This window comes from Candoia aspera, chromosome 15 (genome assembly GCF_035149785.1).
Source record: "Candoia aspera isolate rCanAsp1 chromosome 15, rCanAsp1.hap2, whole genome shotgun sequence".
In the NCBI taxonomy this organism is placed as follows: Eukaryota; Metazoa; Chordata; class Lepidosauria; order Squamata; family Boidae; genus Candoia; species Candoia aspera.
In genome coordinates this window covers 6,991,270-7,007,732 of record NC_086167.1, presented here as the reverse complement: position 1 = coordinate 7,007,732, position 16,463 = coordinate 6,991,270, and the positions used below count along the sequence as shown (strand labels likewise).

Sequence of the window (16,463 nt, the reverse complement as noted above, 5' to 3'; positions counted from 1 at the left end):
GTTTTTCCTCCTCTTGGGATTTAATGCTGAATATCTATTTATATTGTTATGCGCTATGAAGTCTATCATGTTCAGTATGATTTTATTACTATCTTCTTAAGTTGTTTGAATACAGCTATGGGAAGAGCAGAAGACAAATGCTGTAATTGATAAAATGCACAAAGGAACAAAGGCTGGAATGCATCTGGCCTCAGGGCCCAAGCAAGATAAATCCAGGCAGAAATCTTTCGCTTGTCATACCTGGCCATCCTGGGAAGAAGCTCAAACATGGTATCCAAGACATTCCGGTAACGTTTCTTCAGTTTAAACAGCCTGCAGTGAAAGAAATAAAACATGCATTACTGTCTGGAGCATGGCTGCTTCTGAGCATGCCAAAACGCTTCAGCTCTCAAAATAAATTATTAATTTGCAGCAATGAACTGAACATGACGTGCTTATTTGCATACTGCTCCAACTATTCCCAGTACTGTCTGACTTTAGCTGGGTTTGACAGCTAAGCATGGATGGATCTGTTAAGTGTTTGGATGGGAGACTATCAGCAAACCACTTTTCCACTGTTACCAAGAAGATCACACGGATGTGAACCCAGAGCTGAGCTTAAAGATGTGGTTTATTGTGTAAGATTCCTGGGTCCACACCTACTAATCCATGGTTTGTTTAATTATAGTTTACTGAATAAATCCCGGGTGGCTCTGCGTAACACACTAAATATAACATAGTTTCCAAACCACAATGTCTGGATTCATATAACACACTAAACCAAACCAAACCATCTTATAGCTTAGCACCTTGCAGACTAGAAACCACGGCCCGGAAGGTTTCCTTCCAACTACAGCAACCTCTGATTTTTTTTTCATTCAGCTTTCCTCAACCTGATGCCCTACAAGTATCTTGGTTCTTCCATAGTTCTCAATGGCAGCACTGTTCAGGAATTCTGGGAGTTATGGTCCCATCACAATTGGAGGGCACAATCTTAGATAAGATTGGTTTGTGGAGATACAGTGTCATGAGTAAGGATGGCCAGCAGGGGGCTCCCATCCAGACTGTTAAGCGCATGCGTAGCACTGAGGAATTAGGTAGCTATTCAAAGAGACACAGATCGGGACCGCCTTAGCCTTTGGGGTTTATATGGCTGGGTTTTTCCCACGCTTCTTCAGTTTGTTAGGATTGATGTCCTAACTGCCAGGAAACACGCTGAGACAAGGAACTGGTCTCTAATGCTTTATTGCTTGTACATAACAGGAAAATCCTAACAAACTGAAGAAGCGTGGGAAAACCCAGCCATATAAACCCCAAAGGTTAAGGCGGTCCCGATCTGTGTCTCTTTGAATGGCTGAACAGTTCCTCAGTGCTACGCATGCGCTTAACAGTCTGGATGGGAGCCCCCTGCTCGCCATCCTCACTCATGACATACAGGGATTGAATGAGGGAGGAGGAGGAGGAGGAGGAGGAGAAGGAAGAAGTAGTTCAGCCACAACTATTCTTGAAGGAGAAGTTGTTGTTGTTCAGTCCCAACTATTCTTCACTTATTTCTAGCCCATGGTTTATTTCATTCAGGACTACCCTGGAGTCAAATCACTCATCCTACCAGCTCCACGGTACCAATTCTCTCCACCTCGGAACAGCTTTTCAAAGGTTGCTGGACTGCCAGTCCCAGCATCCCTTGGAATCAGGGACCAAGAGCAAGGGATGCTGGGAGCCGCAGTTTCTCAGTACCCAGGGGACCCCCCAGTTCCGCCTGCATCCAACCCATCCCGTGTGTTCACCTCAGCAACTGCAGAGGCCGCAGAACGACAATGAAATAGAATGGCTCCATATCGAACGCGAGCGCCAGCAGACCCAAGAAGGCGAACAACGTGACAGCGAAATCAAAGCTGGAAAAGAGCAGACACGAAAGCGGGTCTTCCGGGAGGCGTTCGCAAGTCACATTCCTAGAGTCTCCAATGCCAAATCCCTGAAGTGGTGAGATACATACAGGTTCCAGCCAGAAGAGAGGTACTCTTTAGGCCCCAGTCCTGTGATCTTCAGCAGCACTTCAACTCCATAGACTGTCAACACAGAAGAGGAGGTGCTGTGATGGTTGTTTTTATTATACGGTATTGTCCAATAAAACTGCATTCCTTTGATACCTTTAAAATTTTCTCCCTTCTCTTCCCTTCTTTTCCCTTCCCCTTCCTTTTTTCCCTTTCTCATCTTCCTGCCTGCCTGCCTGCCTGATTCCCTTCCCTTCTCTCCTTCCCTTTTTCCCTTTCTCTCCCCCTTCCTTCCTTCCTTTTCTTCTTTCCCCCTTCCCCTCTCTCTTTTAACTTCTTTTAATGTATATTCACACACACAGACACTACACAGGCTGGTCAAAGACCACGATAAAAGGTCTACCTACCTCCTACCTACCATTACACATTGTGTTTTCTGCTTTTCATGATTTCCCTAGAAATCCCACCTGAACCAATTACGTAGCAGCTTGAAGAACAGAATTAACTTTGAGGACTCAGGCTAAATCCTTCTGTATGGAGGGCCCTCAACTTTTGGGGAGACAAAGGGCCTCTTCAAAATGTCAAGAAGACGTTGGAGGAGCTCTCACCCCATGGGACCCCCAGGAGCTTGCACACATTCCCTTAATTGCACCAGTGGGGGATGCAGCAGCCCCATAAAACCAGGGCTACCCCTTCCTCTAATCTCCCTTCCACCCAATCACCCTAAAGTATCTTACTCCATTTTTCTCTTCTTTTTTTTTTTTCTGGGCAAACTTAGTACTGGGCTCCAACGTCCCATCCTTTTTATTCTCTGAGGAAGCCTCCAAACGCCGTCTTGGAAATCAAGGTGCTAAAGACTCACTCGTAAGGAAGACGATGTAACTCCAAGGGACATCTCGAGAAAAGATTCCATCTGAAAAAGAAACAACGGGGAGTTCCAGAGGACAGCTGAAATCACGTCAGAGGGAAGGGAAAGTGGACTCGGTAAACGGACATTCGCCGTGTTGTGCTGTACCTCGCAACATGAAGGTTTCCACTAGAATCCAGAGGCCGTTCACCGCCACCAGAATATCTAGAAGACATAAATTTGAATAATAAATAAATAAATAATGGGAAACCTCAGCGTAGCTTTCAAACAAAGCAGGAAAGACTCAGTTGCACAAACGCACATTGGTGAGGTGCTCCCAAGGAAGCCAACCTTTGGATCAACGGGTTTTAAACCATTTTTACCCTCCTCCCCGGCAGTTAAGGCTCAGCCTGCCACTTACATCCCATTTCTTTTTTATTTAGTTTGCATTAGTTTTTATCCTTTTAATCGTAACGTTTAATAGAATTACTGTTTAAAAAATGAAGATACATTGCTCAGCATGCTGCCACAACGAAACTCCATTTGATACACCACGTAGCTCTATCCACCCACCCCTAAAACAGAGTGAACACTTACACATGCCGTACTGGAAGGTCCGAGAATTCACTAATATGTTAATACCTGTTGAAAGGAAGAAGAGGTAAAGAAAAAGAATTAAATGCTTCCCGTCCTTGTTGCTGCTAGATTCCCTGAAACACCCCGGGCTGGATGTAAAGGGGGAAAAAAAAAAAGGTTGGTGGCTTGAAGATGCTCTCTCCGCCTTTTAGTTTTTCTCTTTTACCTTCTTCTCTTTTTTTGTATTTTTATAATGGTTTTTATGACATTTTACTTGTAAGCCGCCCAGAGTCTCTTTGATAGTGGGGTGGGCGGGGTATAAATGTAATAAATAAATGTAATAAATAAATACAAGAGATTTGGGAGCAGCAGCCCCCTTTTTATCTTACCCCCAACTAAGGAATATGACTGGGGGGGGAAACCTGCTCCCCCTCCCAGCTTAACATAATTAAGGAACACAGTGCCTGTCAAATTAATGATTACGATTCTACAGGGCTAACACTAGTTTTTCTCAGGAAACAGCAAGACTGGCTGATTTTATCCGGGTTCAGCAAAAATAAATACATGCAACTTACTTATTTATTAGTTTGATTTATATAGCCACCGATCTCAACCGCATGATTCTGGGCGGCTTACAACCATTTAAAAACTACCAAAAAAATAATAATAATCAAACTATTTTTTTAAAAAGGTACAAAATCAATACAATTAAATTAACATCCACAGCTGGGGTCTAAAATCAATCCGCACTCAGCATAACCACTGTATGGGCTGCTCCATTATTCCTCCAGATTCCTATACCTGGTAGCGTGGACCTGGTTGGGATTTGGATGGGAGGCCACCAGGAGATCAGAGTTGTAGGCTAGACCAAGAAGTAAAACACAAACGCAAACTGCAAACCACAAACCAAGCCAGAAGGAAGGAAAGAAGAACCACTTCTGTATATTTTGTCACCAAGAAAACTTCACGGATGTGTCCGTGATATTATCAAGCCCAACTTCGCTTGTCACTTTCTACTTCGACCAGCACGGGAAAAATCCTGCCTTGTCCTTTTTAGAACAGCGCTGCTGAATTCAGACAGGACCGTTGGCCCCAGATCATAAACTGCTGGGTTTTACCTTTAAAAATAAGGAAAGCTGTTCCTGGAAGATCATCAAACCAATGCTCGCGGTTCCTTTTTGCCTGGAAAACAAGCAACCCCAAACCAGCTTTGGTTCATTTTTCATGTAATAGTTTTACACACAGCAGACGTACAAAGGAAATCTGTTAAAAGTTTTGAAGGATTTTTGCCAGGATACACAGATGACCAGCAAACTACCTCTGGGACTTTTTTTGAAGGGGTTAAAGAATAATTTTAAAAAATTCAGGGAAGGTCTGTACGTTTGGTTGGTTGGACCAGGGCTAAAAGAGGAAAATAGTTATCTGGTTGTCCTTACTGGACTTTTGCTGACAAAGAATGACTGACAAAGCATTTGGATTTTGTGTTTTCATCTAAGAGGTGAGTTATGGAGAGAAGAGAGATTATGTTTTATTTAGAGACGGTCATAAGCTACAGGTAGTCCTTGACTTACAACCATTCATTTAATGACCATTCAAAGTTAGAACAGTGCTGAAAAAGTGACTGGTCCTCACGCTTATGACCATTGCAATGTCCATGCAGTCATGTGATCAAAATTTGGGTGCTTGGCAACTGGCATGTACTTACAATGGCTGCAGTCACGTGATCACCATTTGCAACCTTTCCAGGGTGCTTCCAACAAGCAAAGTCAACGGGGGAAGCCCGATTTGCTTAATGACTGCAGTGATTCACTTAATGACCATGGCAAAAAAGGTTGTAAAATCAGGTGCAACTCTCTTAATGACCGCATCGCTCAGCAATGGAAGTTCTGGTCCCAATTGTGGTCGTAAATCGAGGACTACCTGTACTAAAATTGCTTTTACCTGCTGGGATGAAGGGGGAAGTTACTTCTTCCTTTTTTCTTCTTTCTTTTTCTCTTTTCTACACTCCCTCCTCCCCTTTTTTTTGTTTGCATTTTTTGTCATTTATATTGACTTGTATTCTTTTCATTTATAACTCTTAATAAAATTATTTGGAAAAAAGAAAGGAATAGTTTTACACACAACACAGAACATAGGAAGAGGCTTCCACACGATCTGGGACTTTTGCTAAAACGACAGAAGCAGAGCGAGGCCGATGCAACGACAGCTTCATCCCTATGTACGCGCAGGCCACTTCACAAGGTATATAGTGAAGAGGCAGAGCACTATGCTGCTTTCATCATCACCTGCCCCCTCATTCCCCCCCCCCCCCGGACTCTCTGAACACGGGGGCACAGCCTGGAGACCCACGGAAGCACACGGCTCGAGAAGACTTGGGATCGACCGCAAGGACTTGAAAAGGCTGCCCCTGAATTAACTTTTTTTTTTAAAGGAAAGAAAGGGGAGCCCTTCATACAGAGGGAGACGTCATCAGAACTGTGTTTCGTGAATGTTAATTCCATTGGAATCAAAGCAAAGGCCATTCTTATCCTGGCCGTAACTATCTGGGAGGAATGGGAGCCCGCCCTCCCTCTCCTGGCAGGAATGTCTTTCAAAAGGACACATGCAATTTTTGGCCTGGAGAAACAGGGGATGCACCCCTGGTGTAGAAGAAACGGGGATGAACTTTTCATCAGTGGAGGTTTTCCAGCAGAGGCTGAGACGCCCTAGCGGAGTTGACAGTGATCAGGGGTTGGGCTACAGGACCTTCAAGGTCCCTTCTTCCTGTAGGAGTCTAAAAATAAATAAATAAAACTTCCCGGTGCTTTACTTCCTCCACCGAGTGTCTCTTTTGCTCCTCAGCATTCTAGGGGATGCCCTCCCACCCAGCACCCCTAAACCAGACAGCTTACCTTCCATTTTAAGCCAACAACTTCGTAGAAACTATACATTTCCTTCAAACTGAAAGACACAATGGTTCTCTTTAAGCGGGTGCATTTGCTAGACTGATTCAACTTTCCAATTCAGATTTTGCCATCCTGTTTTTTACCTCCCCCAGTTCAAGTGCTAGGGGCCCAGTCCCACATTTGGGACTGGCGAGCTGCACACAATTTAAATCAAAGTCTTGGCGAAAGTTCGGAGCACAGATGTCATGGTCTGCAAGCAGTCTGTACATGCCAACTCAGCTAACAGACAGCTAAAAATAAGGAGTTCTGCATCACCAGATTTGCTAGGGGCTTGCAAAAAAGGAGGCAAATATTCAAGCAAAGATCTTGTTCCTCTTCTGAGACAATTTCATTGCTCTTCCATAGAAAAATGTTCCTTACTGTAAAATGTGTTAAATGCTTAGCACACAAGGTTGCCAGGCATTTTGCAACAACTCCATACTTGCACGATCATTAAAATGCCCCTGACCCACATGCATACACACGCACAAGCATTTCCCTCACCTGTGTGGCAAAAAGCTCCTGTTTTATTTGGTCTTTACAAAACATGTTAAGGACACCACACATTTAACATTTAGCTTAAATTTCTTAAAATAAGTTTGTTCTTGGACATAAAACTGCTTCCATTGTTGCACATGAGTGCAGATCCCTAAATCACCTACATTCTTGCTGAAGAGTCTTCCCCCATCCTACTGCCCTCCAGATCTGTTGAGTTGACTCATTAAAGCACCTATATCCTTTCCCAAGTTCTCACAAGCAAAGATGTAGCTGCTTTAAAGAGGCAATCCTATTCCTGTGTATTTCAGGGCATCTCTCCTGAATCAATTTCCAAAGAACAAACAGTACTAGTTTTGATGTTCTGTAATTTGTCCTGGGAAAAGAAATGTTCAGATTCTTTCCATCTTCTCCCATGGAGAAGGAAAAAAACAACAACAACCACCCAAGTGGCCTCACCTGAGTAAAGGGGTATTGCTTTGACTCAGTGCTTTGAAAGTAAGATAACGGTCCCGAACGCTCATCCGGGGCGCATAGAAGCGCATCAGGCCGTCAAACTGCTTGAAAGCAATCCCAGAGGGTCTCTGAGAGATAAAAGGAGTGAGTTACACAGAGGAAGTAGAGAGGGCAGGTGGCTACAAGCTTTTTTTCAGTTTGCTTCCTCTGTTAGCATGATGCCAGCCTTCCCAGGCAGACCAGATAGGAAACACGACCAGATGAATTAATTCTACTTTATTGTAAGGCTACATTAACAGAATTTTGCAAGTCTGAAAGTATAATTTTCCCCCCACCCCCCGTCTCCTTTATAGCCTGGGAAACTAGGGAGGGTCCCTTCTAAGTCTCTTTCACTGCCCATTATGCAGCTGTGGGCTATGCCCTCTCTTCTATGACTGTTTCCTAGACTGTTCCCTAACCGCCCAGAGTCCCTCTTTCGAGGGAGATGGGTGGTGATGAAATTTGATAAATAAATAAATTTAAAAAACATCTCTTCGCCCCAACTTTCAAGGTCTTTCTCACATACCATTACACATGCGGTAAAGAACCTGATGGTGGTCAGTATCTGGCAGTCCCGTGTGTAAAACGGGATCCATTTGACTGGGAAGCTGACTGGATTTGCACACTGCCCTAAGCCATCATGGGTCTTCCACAAGAATCCTCTGACTTTTTCAATTGGTGGGCACATGTTGAATTCTGAAAGCATGTCTTAGGCATGCTCACAAAATGGCAGCTACGGGGCTGAATCCCATCAACCAGAAGGCAAGCTGGAAAGCTTCCCATTCCCTCTTTCTAGCATCCTAGGATGCTTGATATCCTTCACCTTGTCTTGTCTTTCTCTCCCCGGGACAGATGGGCACATTTCCAGTACGCAAGGCTAAGAAAGCCTCTGGGGTCTGCGCCATTACTACTGCAGCAATCGCTATTATTATAACAGAGGCAGTTTTGCAAATGCCTGAGGCTGTGCCCTTCCTTCTTAAAAACAGGTGGGGCAGGGTATCTAGTAGGCATCAAGGGAGGTATCTGTGGACACTGACGCCCACGGGTGCCATGTTGGGTATCAAGAGTTTAGTGTGATGCGTGACTCCAACTGGAAGACCTGAACCGCTCAAGTGTATTGGGGATCCAACTTTTGAAGGTGCTGCCTCAGTGGACGCCAACACCTGGCTGATTTTCTCTGAGTGTGGAAGGGAAGTGGGATAGGGCTTGGTTCATACTTGGATGGGAGTCCAACCAGAAAATCCCAGCTCTGTGAGTTAGAATTACTTCAAGACTGTTGCTCAGAAACTATACAGACATATCCAGAGGTCATCCGGAGCTGAGTCCAACTCTCAGGAGACCACCTATAATGGGCTGTGAGAATAACCTTGAGGAACAGGAGGACGAGCTACAGCCAAGGGATTGTTGTCAGCCCTTGAGGTAGACCAGACTTGAACACCAAAGTCATGAATACTAAAACTACTTTTATTATAGGGTTACAGCAACAGAATCTTGCACGTCTGAATGTGCCTCCCCCTCCCTGCCTTTATCCCAAAGAGAACTAGGGAGGGTCAAGTCTGAGACGCTTTCTCAGGTTACATTTCTGCTTTGGACTCGGATTTCTTTTATCTGACTGTTGCCTTCGCTGCGGCTCTTCCTCCTGTCCTCAAGGCTATTCTCACAGCCCATTGCACCACTTTTATTCTTGGAGACACCCAACAGCAACCTCTTGGATGCGTGCCCAGCGCCACTTACCTGCTTACTAACCAGCAGACGGTAGGCATGCTGGACGGCCATGCGCTTGTGAAGCAGCAGCGATCGGAATTTCATTTTTTCAATGTCACTGAATGTATCAAAGACAACAGCAAGGAGCTACAGGAAGAGAAAGGAAGAGAAGCTAGAATGCCATGTAAGTTAACCATGCTGCCTAGCACCCAAAGATGTGGCAGTGTGTTGGCTTATTTATATGTTTTTAATTGGCTTAATCTACCATGGTGGGATGGACCATTTGTGTATGGCAACCATCCTTGGCTTCAGTCCTTCCAGTGAGCTGGGGCAGTCTTACAGTGTGAGTGCGTATACTTCACATCCAAAGATTCCAGATCTGACCACGTTGGCACCTCTAGGCACAGCTCGGAAACCCCTTCTCTGGGGAAGCCTTTCCCAACCTGGGCATCTTCCAGATGTATGAAACAGCCAGTCTGGCATAGCAGTGAAGGCGCTGGAGTTGGGAATGGGGATCCAGATTCAAATCAGCCATGGAAGTTCCCTGAGTGACTTTGGGTCAGTCCCTCCCTCTCAGCCCAAAAGCTAGAGAGGGGAAGTGTGAAGGTGCTGGACCAGAAGTAGGGAGACCCAAGTCCCTGCTCAGCCACAGAAACTCCCTGGGTGATTCTGGGCCAGTTCTTCCCTTTCAGCTCAACCAACTTCACGGGGTTGTTGTGGGGAAAAGTAGAAAAAAAATAGGGGGAAAGACCACTAGGTATGCCACCTTGAGCTCCTCTATAAATGGTGGAATAAAAAATAAATAAATAGGCTTCAATTCCCAGAGTCCCCTAGCAAGCATGGCCACACCCAAGAATTCTGGGAGCTTTTTTATTTATGTGATTTGTATGGCCACCCATCTCACCTAAGCTGGAAGTCGACATCTGGAGGGCATCCAGATTTGGAGGAGATTGCTATGGAGAGAACTTCTAGAGAAGTTCTCTAGAACTTCTAGAGCGTTTGGGCTTCAACGCTCCCATCTACCCAAGCTAACTTTACTAGCTGCAATCAGTAGACCAAAAGTTGTGAAAAACATCAACCTGCCTACACCAGGTCTAAATTTTACAGAACTGGAACGATCCAGTCTTACCTCAAACTGAACACAGTTATTATGGTGTAAACACCCACGTCATACATCTGACAAATGGGATTCCAGTTCTCAAAAGCAGGTGCCGGATGAACTATTTCAATTTTTAAAGGGCTGCAAGATTCTTAGGTGTTTTCACTGCACCTAAAGGCTAACAGCCTGCATTAGACATCTAAATGTTAGCAGTAGACCATCAAGATTCAGGATGAGTCAATGTTGAGAAACGTTGCAGAGAGAATCATAGCTTGTTTGCAGAACTCTGAAAAGATTCAGACTTTCCACTTATTCAACATGCTAACCATGGTTTGTTTTAACCTTGGCTAGCTTTTTGTGGGTTAGCACGTCAGGCAAACCCAAGTGTTCAGGTCAACTTAACATTCAATGAAACTGTGTAAATCCTGTAAACTGGGGCTAATCTGGTGCTCAAGTGAGATGCATTTTCAGTGAATCTCTTAAGAACAAGGTACAGAGATTAAGGAAGATGACCTTGATGGAATTATGCGGGAACCAGTACTTAGGCAAAAGGGGCTGAAACATTTAAGTCCAGAACAATGAGATAACATTTGGACATGGCTCAGGAAGACACCACCCTAATTCACTGGAGTGTAAGGGGGAGGAGATACAGTAGACTCTCAGTTAACTGACACCCATGGGGATTGGTAGATGCCAGATAAATGTAGCTTCTGGTTGCTTGAGAGTTACTGTTAAATATTATTTAAAGTATTATTTATTTTTTTTGCCGGTTGCTTGAGAATGAGTTCTGGTTGCTTGAGAATGAGTTCTGGTTAACTGAGAGTCTACTGTATTATTTATTCAATTTTTTTGCTGGTTGCTTGAGAATGACAGTTGCTTGAGTTCCAACTAACTGAGAGCCTACTGTACAACGCAATCAGACTCGCAAGATTCTGTTATTATAGCCAATTAGTAGGATTGATTCTGATTATAGCTAATTTATAGGACGTTTTAGCCTTCCTAGAGAGTTGACTTCCTGGTCTGGTCCACCTAGTGGGGCTGAACAAGGCCTGGATCCTTCTAGGCTAAGCATCTTGATGTTCTCCGTCAGAAGAAAGATCCCAAAGCATTTACACAAAAGGTTGGAGACTGCAGCTGGGCAACTTACCAAATTCATAATGAAGTACAACTCAATGGAAAGGTACACAATGAAAAACACACAGGACCATGGGTTTCGGGAATAAGAAGGCATCATCACGTCAGGGAAACTGTTCCGCAAGAAAGAGAGATGAAGAGAGAAACCAACAAGTAGTCATCTCCAGCTAGACAGACAATTAGAGGAGTTTTAGGGTGTAAGGCTGCACAATGCTTCAGATTTGTTCTCCAAAAGGCAGTCATGCAATCCCAGGAAAGACATGGCTATTCTGAGATGTGGCAGGTAGCAATTACATGCCTGCTCCAAGTCTTTCGGGAGACAGATTCCAAAGCGGTGCCCAACTCCAGGAAGACTCAATCAAGTCCAAAACATCTACTTCCGAGCAGGAACAGCTTCAGTTTTAATTTGTTAAATTGTGTTAGCTGCCTTGAGAACTTCCTTGGAAAGGGAGGAAGGGTATCAACCAACCAAATCAATAAATAAAGGGAAAATTTGAGGGTTGCATCATACTAGGAGACAAAATTCATTCATTCATTCATTCATTCATTCATTCAACAAAATTAATTCATTATAAAATTAATTGTAATTTTATAGGATTCTTTTGTGTTTTAATTCCTGTACGCTGTACTTTTACGTTCATAATTTTATCTTTACCTTATCTTGACTTTTGATTTTTATTTCTCTTTTAGCATGATCGTTATTAGTTCTATGCTGGTCTATGACCGAAATAAAAGGGATTGATTGATTGATTGTCAGGGAGGCAATTTAGTTTGCACTTCCCAAACCAGTATCAAAAAACACATTTGCTCTGGGTTTTCTCACTTCTCCCCATTTCAGAGTTCTCTGATGATTCAATGCACACAGGAGAGAGAGATCCATTCACCCACTTTCAAAGAAGGATGCTTAATGTGAGCTGCTAGAAAGGTCATGCTGATGCTTTTCTTCCACCCTCCCACCACCACCACCGTTGTGGTTCCTCAAACTCTCAAGCCTTACTTGGCAGTTGTCAGAAGAACAAAAAGGTTCACCAGGCTGTTCTCCAAAGTGTTGAAATACTGCAAAAGAAAGAAAAAGCACTGGAGAGAGGAAAAAAACGAAATGGATGTCTCTGAATTGTCCCAGCTCAGAAGCATCTCACGGCTTGAAGGAGCTTGGTTGCTTCTCAGTTTTATGGAAAATTAGACAGGCAACCTTACCATGCCACTGTTTGGCTTTTGATTATTACGGTGGTGGTTATTTGGGGGGGAAAAAAACTCTTTGGAATTAGCAGCGGGTGCCCCAACTTCACCCCACAGTTGGATGACCCCAAGCACGGGCAAAAGTTCTGATCCGGGCTGAATCAAGCCCTGGAACCTGGAAATAACAATTGAGGTTCCCAACCTTGTCCCCAGTATTTTCCATATTTGTACATGGCCCCAAAGGAGCCCAGAGAAAGCTGCATTGTATGCAATAAATTGTAAAAATAAATAATACAGAGGATTTTAAAGATTAATATTCAATTGAAGCCAGAACTTTTCCTTTTAGGATTGATGGATACAGAGTTAGAAAAAAGCCATGGAAGATTATTTCAATATGTGATTACTGCAGCAAGATTACTATAAAGGTAGTCCTCGCTTAACGATAATTCATTTAGCAACTGTCCAGAATTACAATGGCACTGAAAAAAACAACTTACGACTGTTCCTCGCACTTACAACCGTTGCAGAGTCCCCGCAGTCATGTGATCGCAATTCGGGTGCTTGGCAACCATCATGCTTTGGCTTAACGACCATGTGATTCACTTAATGACCACAGTGATTTGCTTAACGACTGCTGCAAAAGTGGTTGTAAAATCGGGTCTGGATTCGCTTAATGACTGCATCACATAGCAACCTAAGTTCCTGTCCAATTGTGGTCGTTAAGCAAGGACTACCTGTATGCATAGAGATGGAAAGATTTGACACTACCCACTATGGAGGAACGGCTGGTGAAATTTGAAGATCTTGCTGAGATGGATAAGCTAACTTCTTCGATTAGAAAAAAAACTACATTTATTGGCAACTGGAAAACCCTTAGGACTTTTTGGATAAAAATGAAAAAAAAAAATGAACTTGTGATTTATGGCTTTGATGATTAGACAGGATGGATTATAGAAAGAAAAGTATCATGATGTAACTTTAGAGAGAAAGGCTAAAATATAATTGTATTTATAACTGCTGGGAAGAATATCGGAAGCCACCTCTTTGTATCTTTTCTCTTTCTTTTCTCTTTTTCTTTCTTTTCTCACACTTTTATCTTTCTCTTTGATTTCCTTTATTTTTTCCCCCTTACTTTACATTAGCTTGTATTAATTTTTATCTTCCTTCTTAAAAGGTTTAATAAAAATTACATATGAAAAAAAGTTGTAAAAATAAATGAACGAACGACGAATTTCGCATCTTCCGTTCCTTCCTGGCACCAAACGAGTATGGTTTCCTATAGGTAGCAATTATTTCTAGAGTAAGGTAAAGGTAAAGGTTTCCCTTGACGTAAAGTCCAGTCGAGTCCGACTCTAGGGGGCGGTGCTCATCTCCGTTTCTAAGCCTTGGAGCCGGCGTTGTCATAGACACTTCCGGGTCATGTGGCCAGCATGACGACTCGGAACGCCGTTACCTTCCCGCCGAAGCGGTGCCTATTGATCTACTCACATTTGCATGTTTTCGAACTGCTAGGTGAGCAGGAGCTGGGATTAACAACGGGAGCTCACCCCGCCGCGCGGTTTCGAACCGCCGACCTTCCGATCGACAGCTCAGCGGTTTAACCCGCAGCGCCACCGCATCCCTTTATTTCTAGAGTAGGTGAGGCCAAAAAACTGGACTCAGTATGAACCCGGAAGTTTTTCCTGTACACAATTCATCCCTCTGTAATTTAGCTGGCCTGGTGACAAGTCCTGTCAGAAGAAACACCCAACCATGTTCAATTATAAAACTGGCAACCTCATTCCCTTGAGGCCTAGAAGCTTGGACTTAAAAAATGACTTTGTTGCTAGGTGTGGTGTCAGGAAGCACTGGGAAATTAAAGAACCTGTTTCTTCAGTTCTGGACTGTTTAAAATTGTGAAGCAAGGCATTGTCAGAAGTTTAAAAAAAAAAAGACTTTAAAGAATCTTGCAATCAAGGACAAGGTCATTCCAATCCAGTTATATCATTTCTTAGCTGTATTAGAATTTTTCCATCCATTTTCCCATATTGTCCTGGATAGAGATATTGCACATATACAACACCTAAATTTCTTTCTAAGGTCTCATATATACACACATACAGGCTGATGCATATTCCTAAGGTTTTTCTCATTGCTGCTTTTGTTCTTTGCTTCCTTTCCTATTTTTAATTTCCTGTTTAATTTCTTCTCTTAGTGCTTTGCTCGCTTCAGTAAAAAGCAATTAATTAAAAACTCCTGGCTGTAACTTCACTGCCGAAGCATGTCACAAGGTGGGCATAAATTCCTTTTGCGCAAAACAATTAAGCAGAACGACACCAATACAGTTGGTATCTCAAGTTCTGTATGGGTGAGACATATTCTTTATTTTAAAAAAGGGGAAGGCGTCTGAGCTAATTGAGAACATCTCCAAGACCCAACAGTTAATCTAGAACTACCCCCATCGCACTGGAACTCACTGAAACTTCAACCAAGTGCCATCACTTAAAAGGGCCCCCATTATGATTTGTAAGGACGGTGCCAAAAACAAACATTCAAGAGTCCCTGAATTTATGTTTTACTTACAGGGTCAGATTTGTTTGGAGAGAACAAATAAAATCCTAGAAAAAAGCAAAGAAGAGAGAATGGAGAAAGATCAAACAAGTTACATTTAAAAAGGCAATATATATAGACAGAAAGTGTTCCATCTAGCTATCAGGATGATTCTGTCTATCCATCGCAGTCTTGTTTCTGTTTTAAAGAGTGGAAATATTGCTATAGGTAGTCCTCGCTTAATGACCAGTTGGAACTGGAATTCCAGTCACTATGCAATGCAGTCATTAAGTGAGGTATCATGTGACCGGACACGATTTTATGACCAGTTTGACCACAGTTGTTAAGGGAATCATCATGGTCGCTAAGCACATCAATGGTTCCCTATTGATTTGGCTCGTTGGAAGCCGGCTGGGAAGGTCACCAATCGTGATCATGTGACTGCAGGGCACCGCAACCAGTCGTAAATGTGAGCCGGTCGCCAAGCCACCAAATTGCAATCACGTGACCACAGGGGTGGTGCGACAGTCATAACTTTGAGGAAGGGTCATAAGTAACTTTTTAAGCCCCGTATCTCTGAACCATCGTTAAACAAGTAGTCATTAAGTGAGGACCACCTTACTTTGACTTAGCTTGGGAAAAGCTCAAGACCAGGTTAGCTGAAGAAACTAGAGATTACTTAGTCACTGTATTTTGAAAAGGATGCCTTGCAGACTCTACCAAAGTCTGCAGAGATTAATTTAGCCAGGGAAGAGGAAGGAGGAATGGAATATGGAATTAATCTCTCCACGGAAGTTAAACTGGCCTACGCTCAACCGTGTCCATGGGCAGAGCAAGAGGCAAAATGATGGGGCTTGTGCCATGATGTTGCAATGCATGCTCTGAGCCGTTTGTACTTCCACTACAGCGATACACCCAAGTGCATAAGAGCGATGCCATAATGCATTGCACACTTGCATTGGGACATCTCGACCCAGAATCCCGTCCTTTGGTCCAGATCTCAGTTTGCTGCAGATGCTTCCACCCTTCCTGAAAGGGCGCTGCCCTACTCCGAAAACTGATGGGTCGGCCAGACTTCCTTCCTCACACGGCTCCTCCCGCCTTCCAAAAAACCCCAGTGAATGAACAGAATAGTGAAACGTCCATACCCAGGATAGCAAAGATGACCATGAAGAAGAGTAAAAGGAGGAGAATATCAATGAACGGAGGCAAAGACTGGAAAATCTGGCGCAGGTTTCTGGAAAAAAAAATGTAGCTCTTTTAAAGAAAAATCTTCTGTTCGCATTGATTACTCCCCACGCCTTAAAACCGTCCAGTGAGATGCTAGTAAAATTTTGCTATTGTTTAAAGGCCCGAAGAGCTAAACTGGCATATAAATTTTAGGATAAATTCTTGGGCAATGAAACGCAACTAGCCCGCTCATTAACCTGCTTGGGGGGGGGGGAATCATCTTGTTTCTTCGGAGAGAGATCTTTCCTGCTATGCCTAATTTTGTTTGTTTGGAGGAT

At 43.4% G+C, this 16,463-nt stretch overlaps 1 protein-coding gene across 2 annotated transcripts in view; it reads right to left on the bottom strand.

The window, feature by feature from the left end:
- Nucleotides 1–16,463, bottom strand: part of TPCN1 (two pore segment channel 1) — a 42,755-nt gene that overhangs the window by 13,938 nt on the left and 12,354 nt on the right. For both annotated transcript variants that reach the window (XM_063315963.1, XM_063315964.1), the window contains exons 6-19: nucleotides 16,104–16,192; nucleotides 14,989–15,023; nucleotides 12,245–12,303; nucleotides 11,261–11,360; nucleotides 9,045–9,161; nucleotides 7,275–7,399; nucleotides 6,288–6,336; nucleotides 4,515–4,578; nucleotides 3,418–3,462; nucleotides 2,989–3,045; nucleotides 2,836–2,886; nucleotides 1,976–2,048; nucleotides 1,767–1,874; nucleotides 241–312 (exon numbers count right to left, since the gene is read on the bottom strand). In XM_063315963.1, the coding sequence (XP_063172033.1) occupies nucleotides 241–312; nucleotides 1,767–1,874; nucleotides 1,976–2,048; nucleotides 2,836–2,886; nucleotides 2,989–3,045; nucleotides 3,418–3,462; nucleotides 4,515–4,578; nucleotides 6,288–6,336; nucleotides 7,275–7,399; nucleotides 9,045–9,161; nucleotides 11,261–11,360; nucleotides 12,245–12,303; nucleotides 14,989–15,023; nucleotides 16,104–16,192 (1,044 nt within the window). The remainder of the gene's footprint in view (nucleotides 1–240; nucleotides 313–1,766; nucleotides 1,875–1,975; nucleotides 2,049–2,835; nucleotides 2,887–2,988; nucleotides 3,046–3,417; nucleotides 3,463–4,514; nucleotides 4,579–6,287; nucleotides 6,337–7,274; nucleotides 7,400–9,044; nucleotides 9,162–11,260; nucleotides 11,361–12,244; nucleotides 12,304–14,988; nucleotides 15,024–16,103; nucleotides 16,193–16,463) is intronic.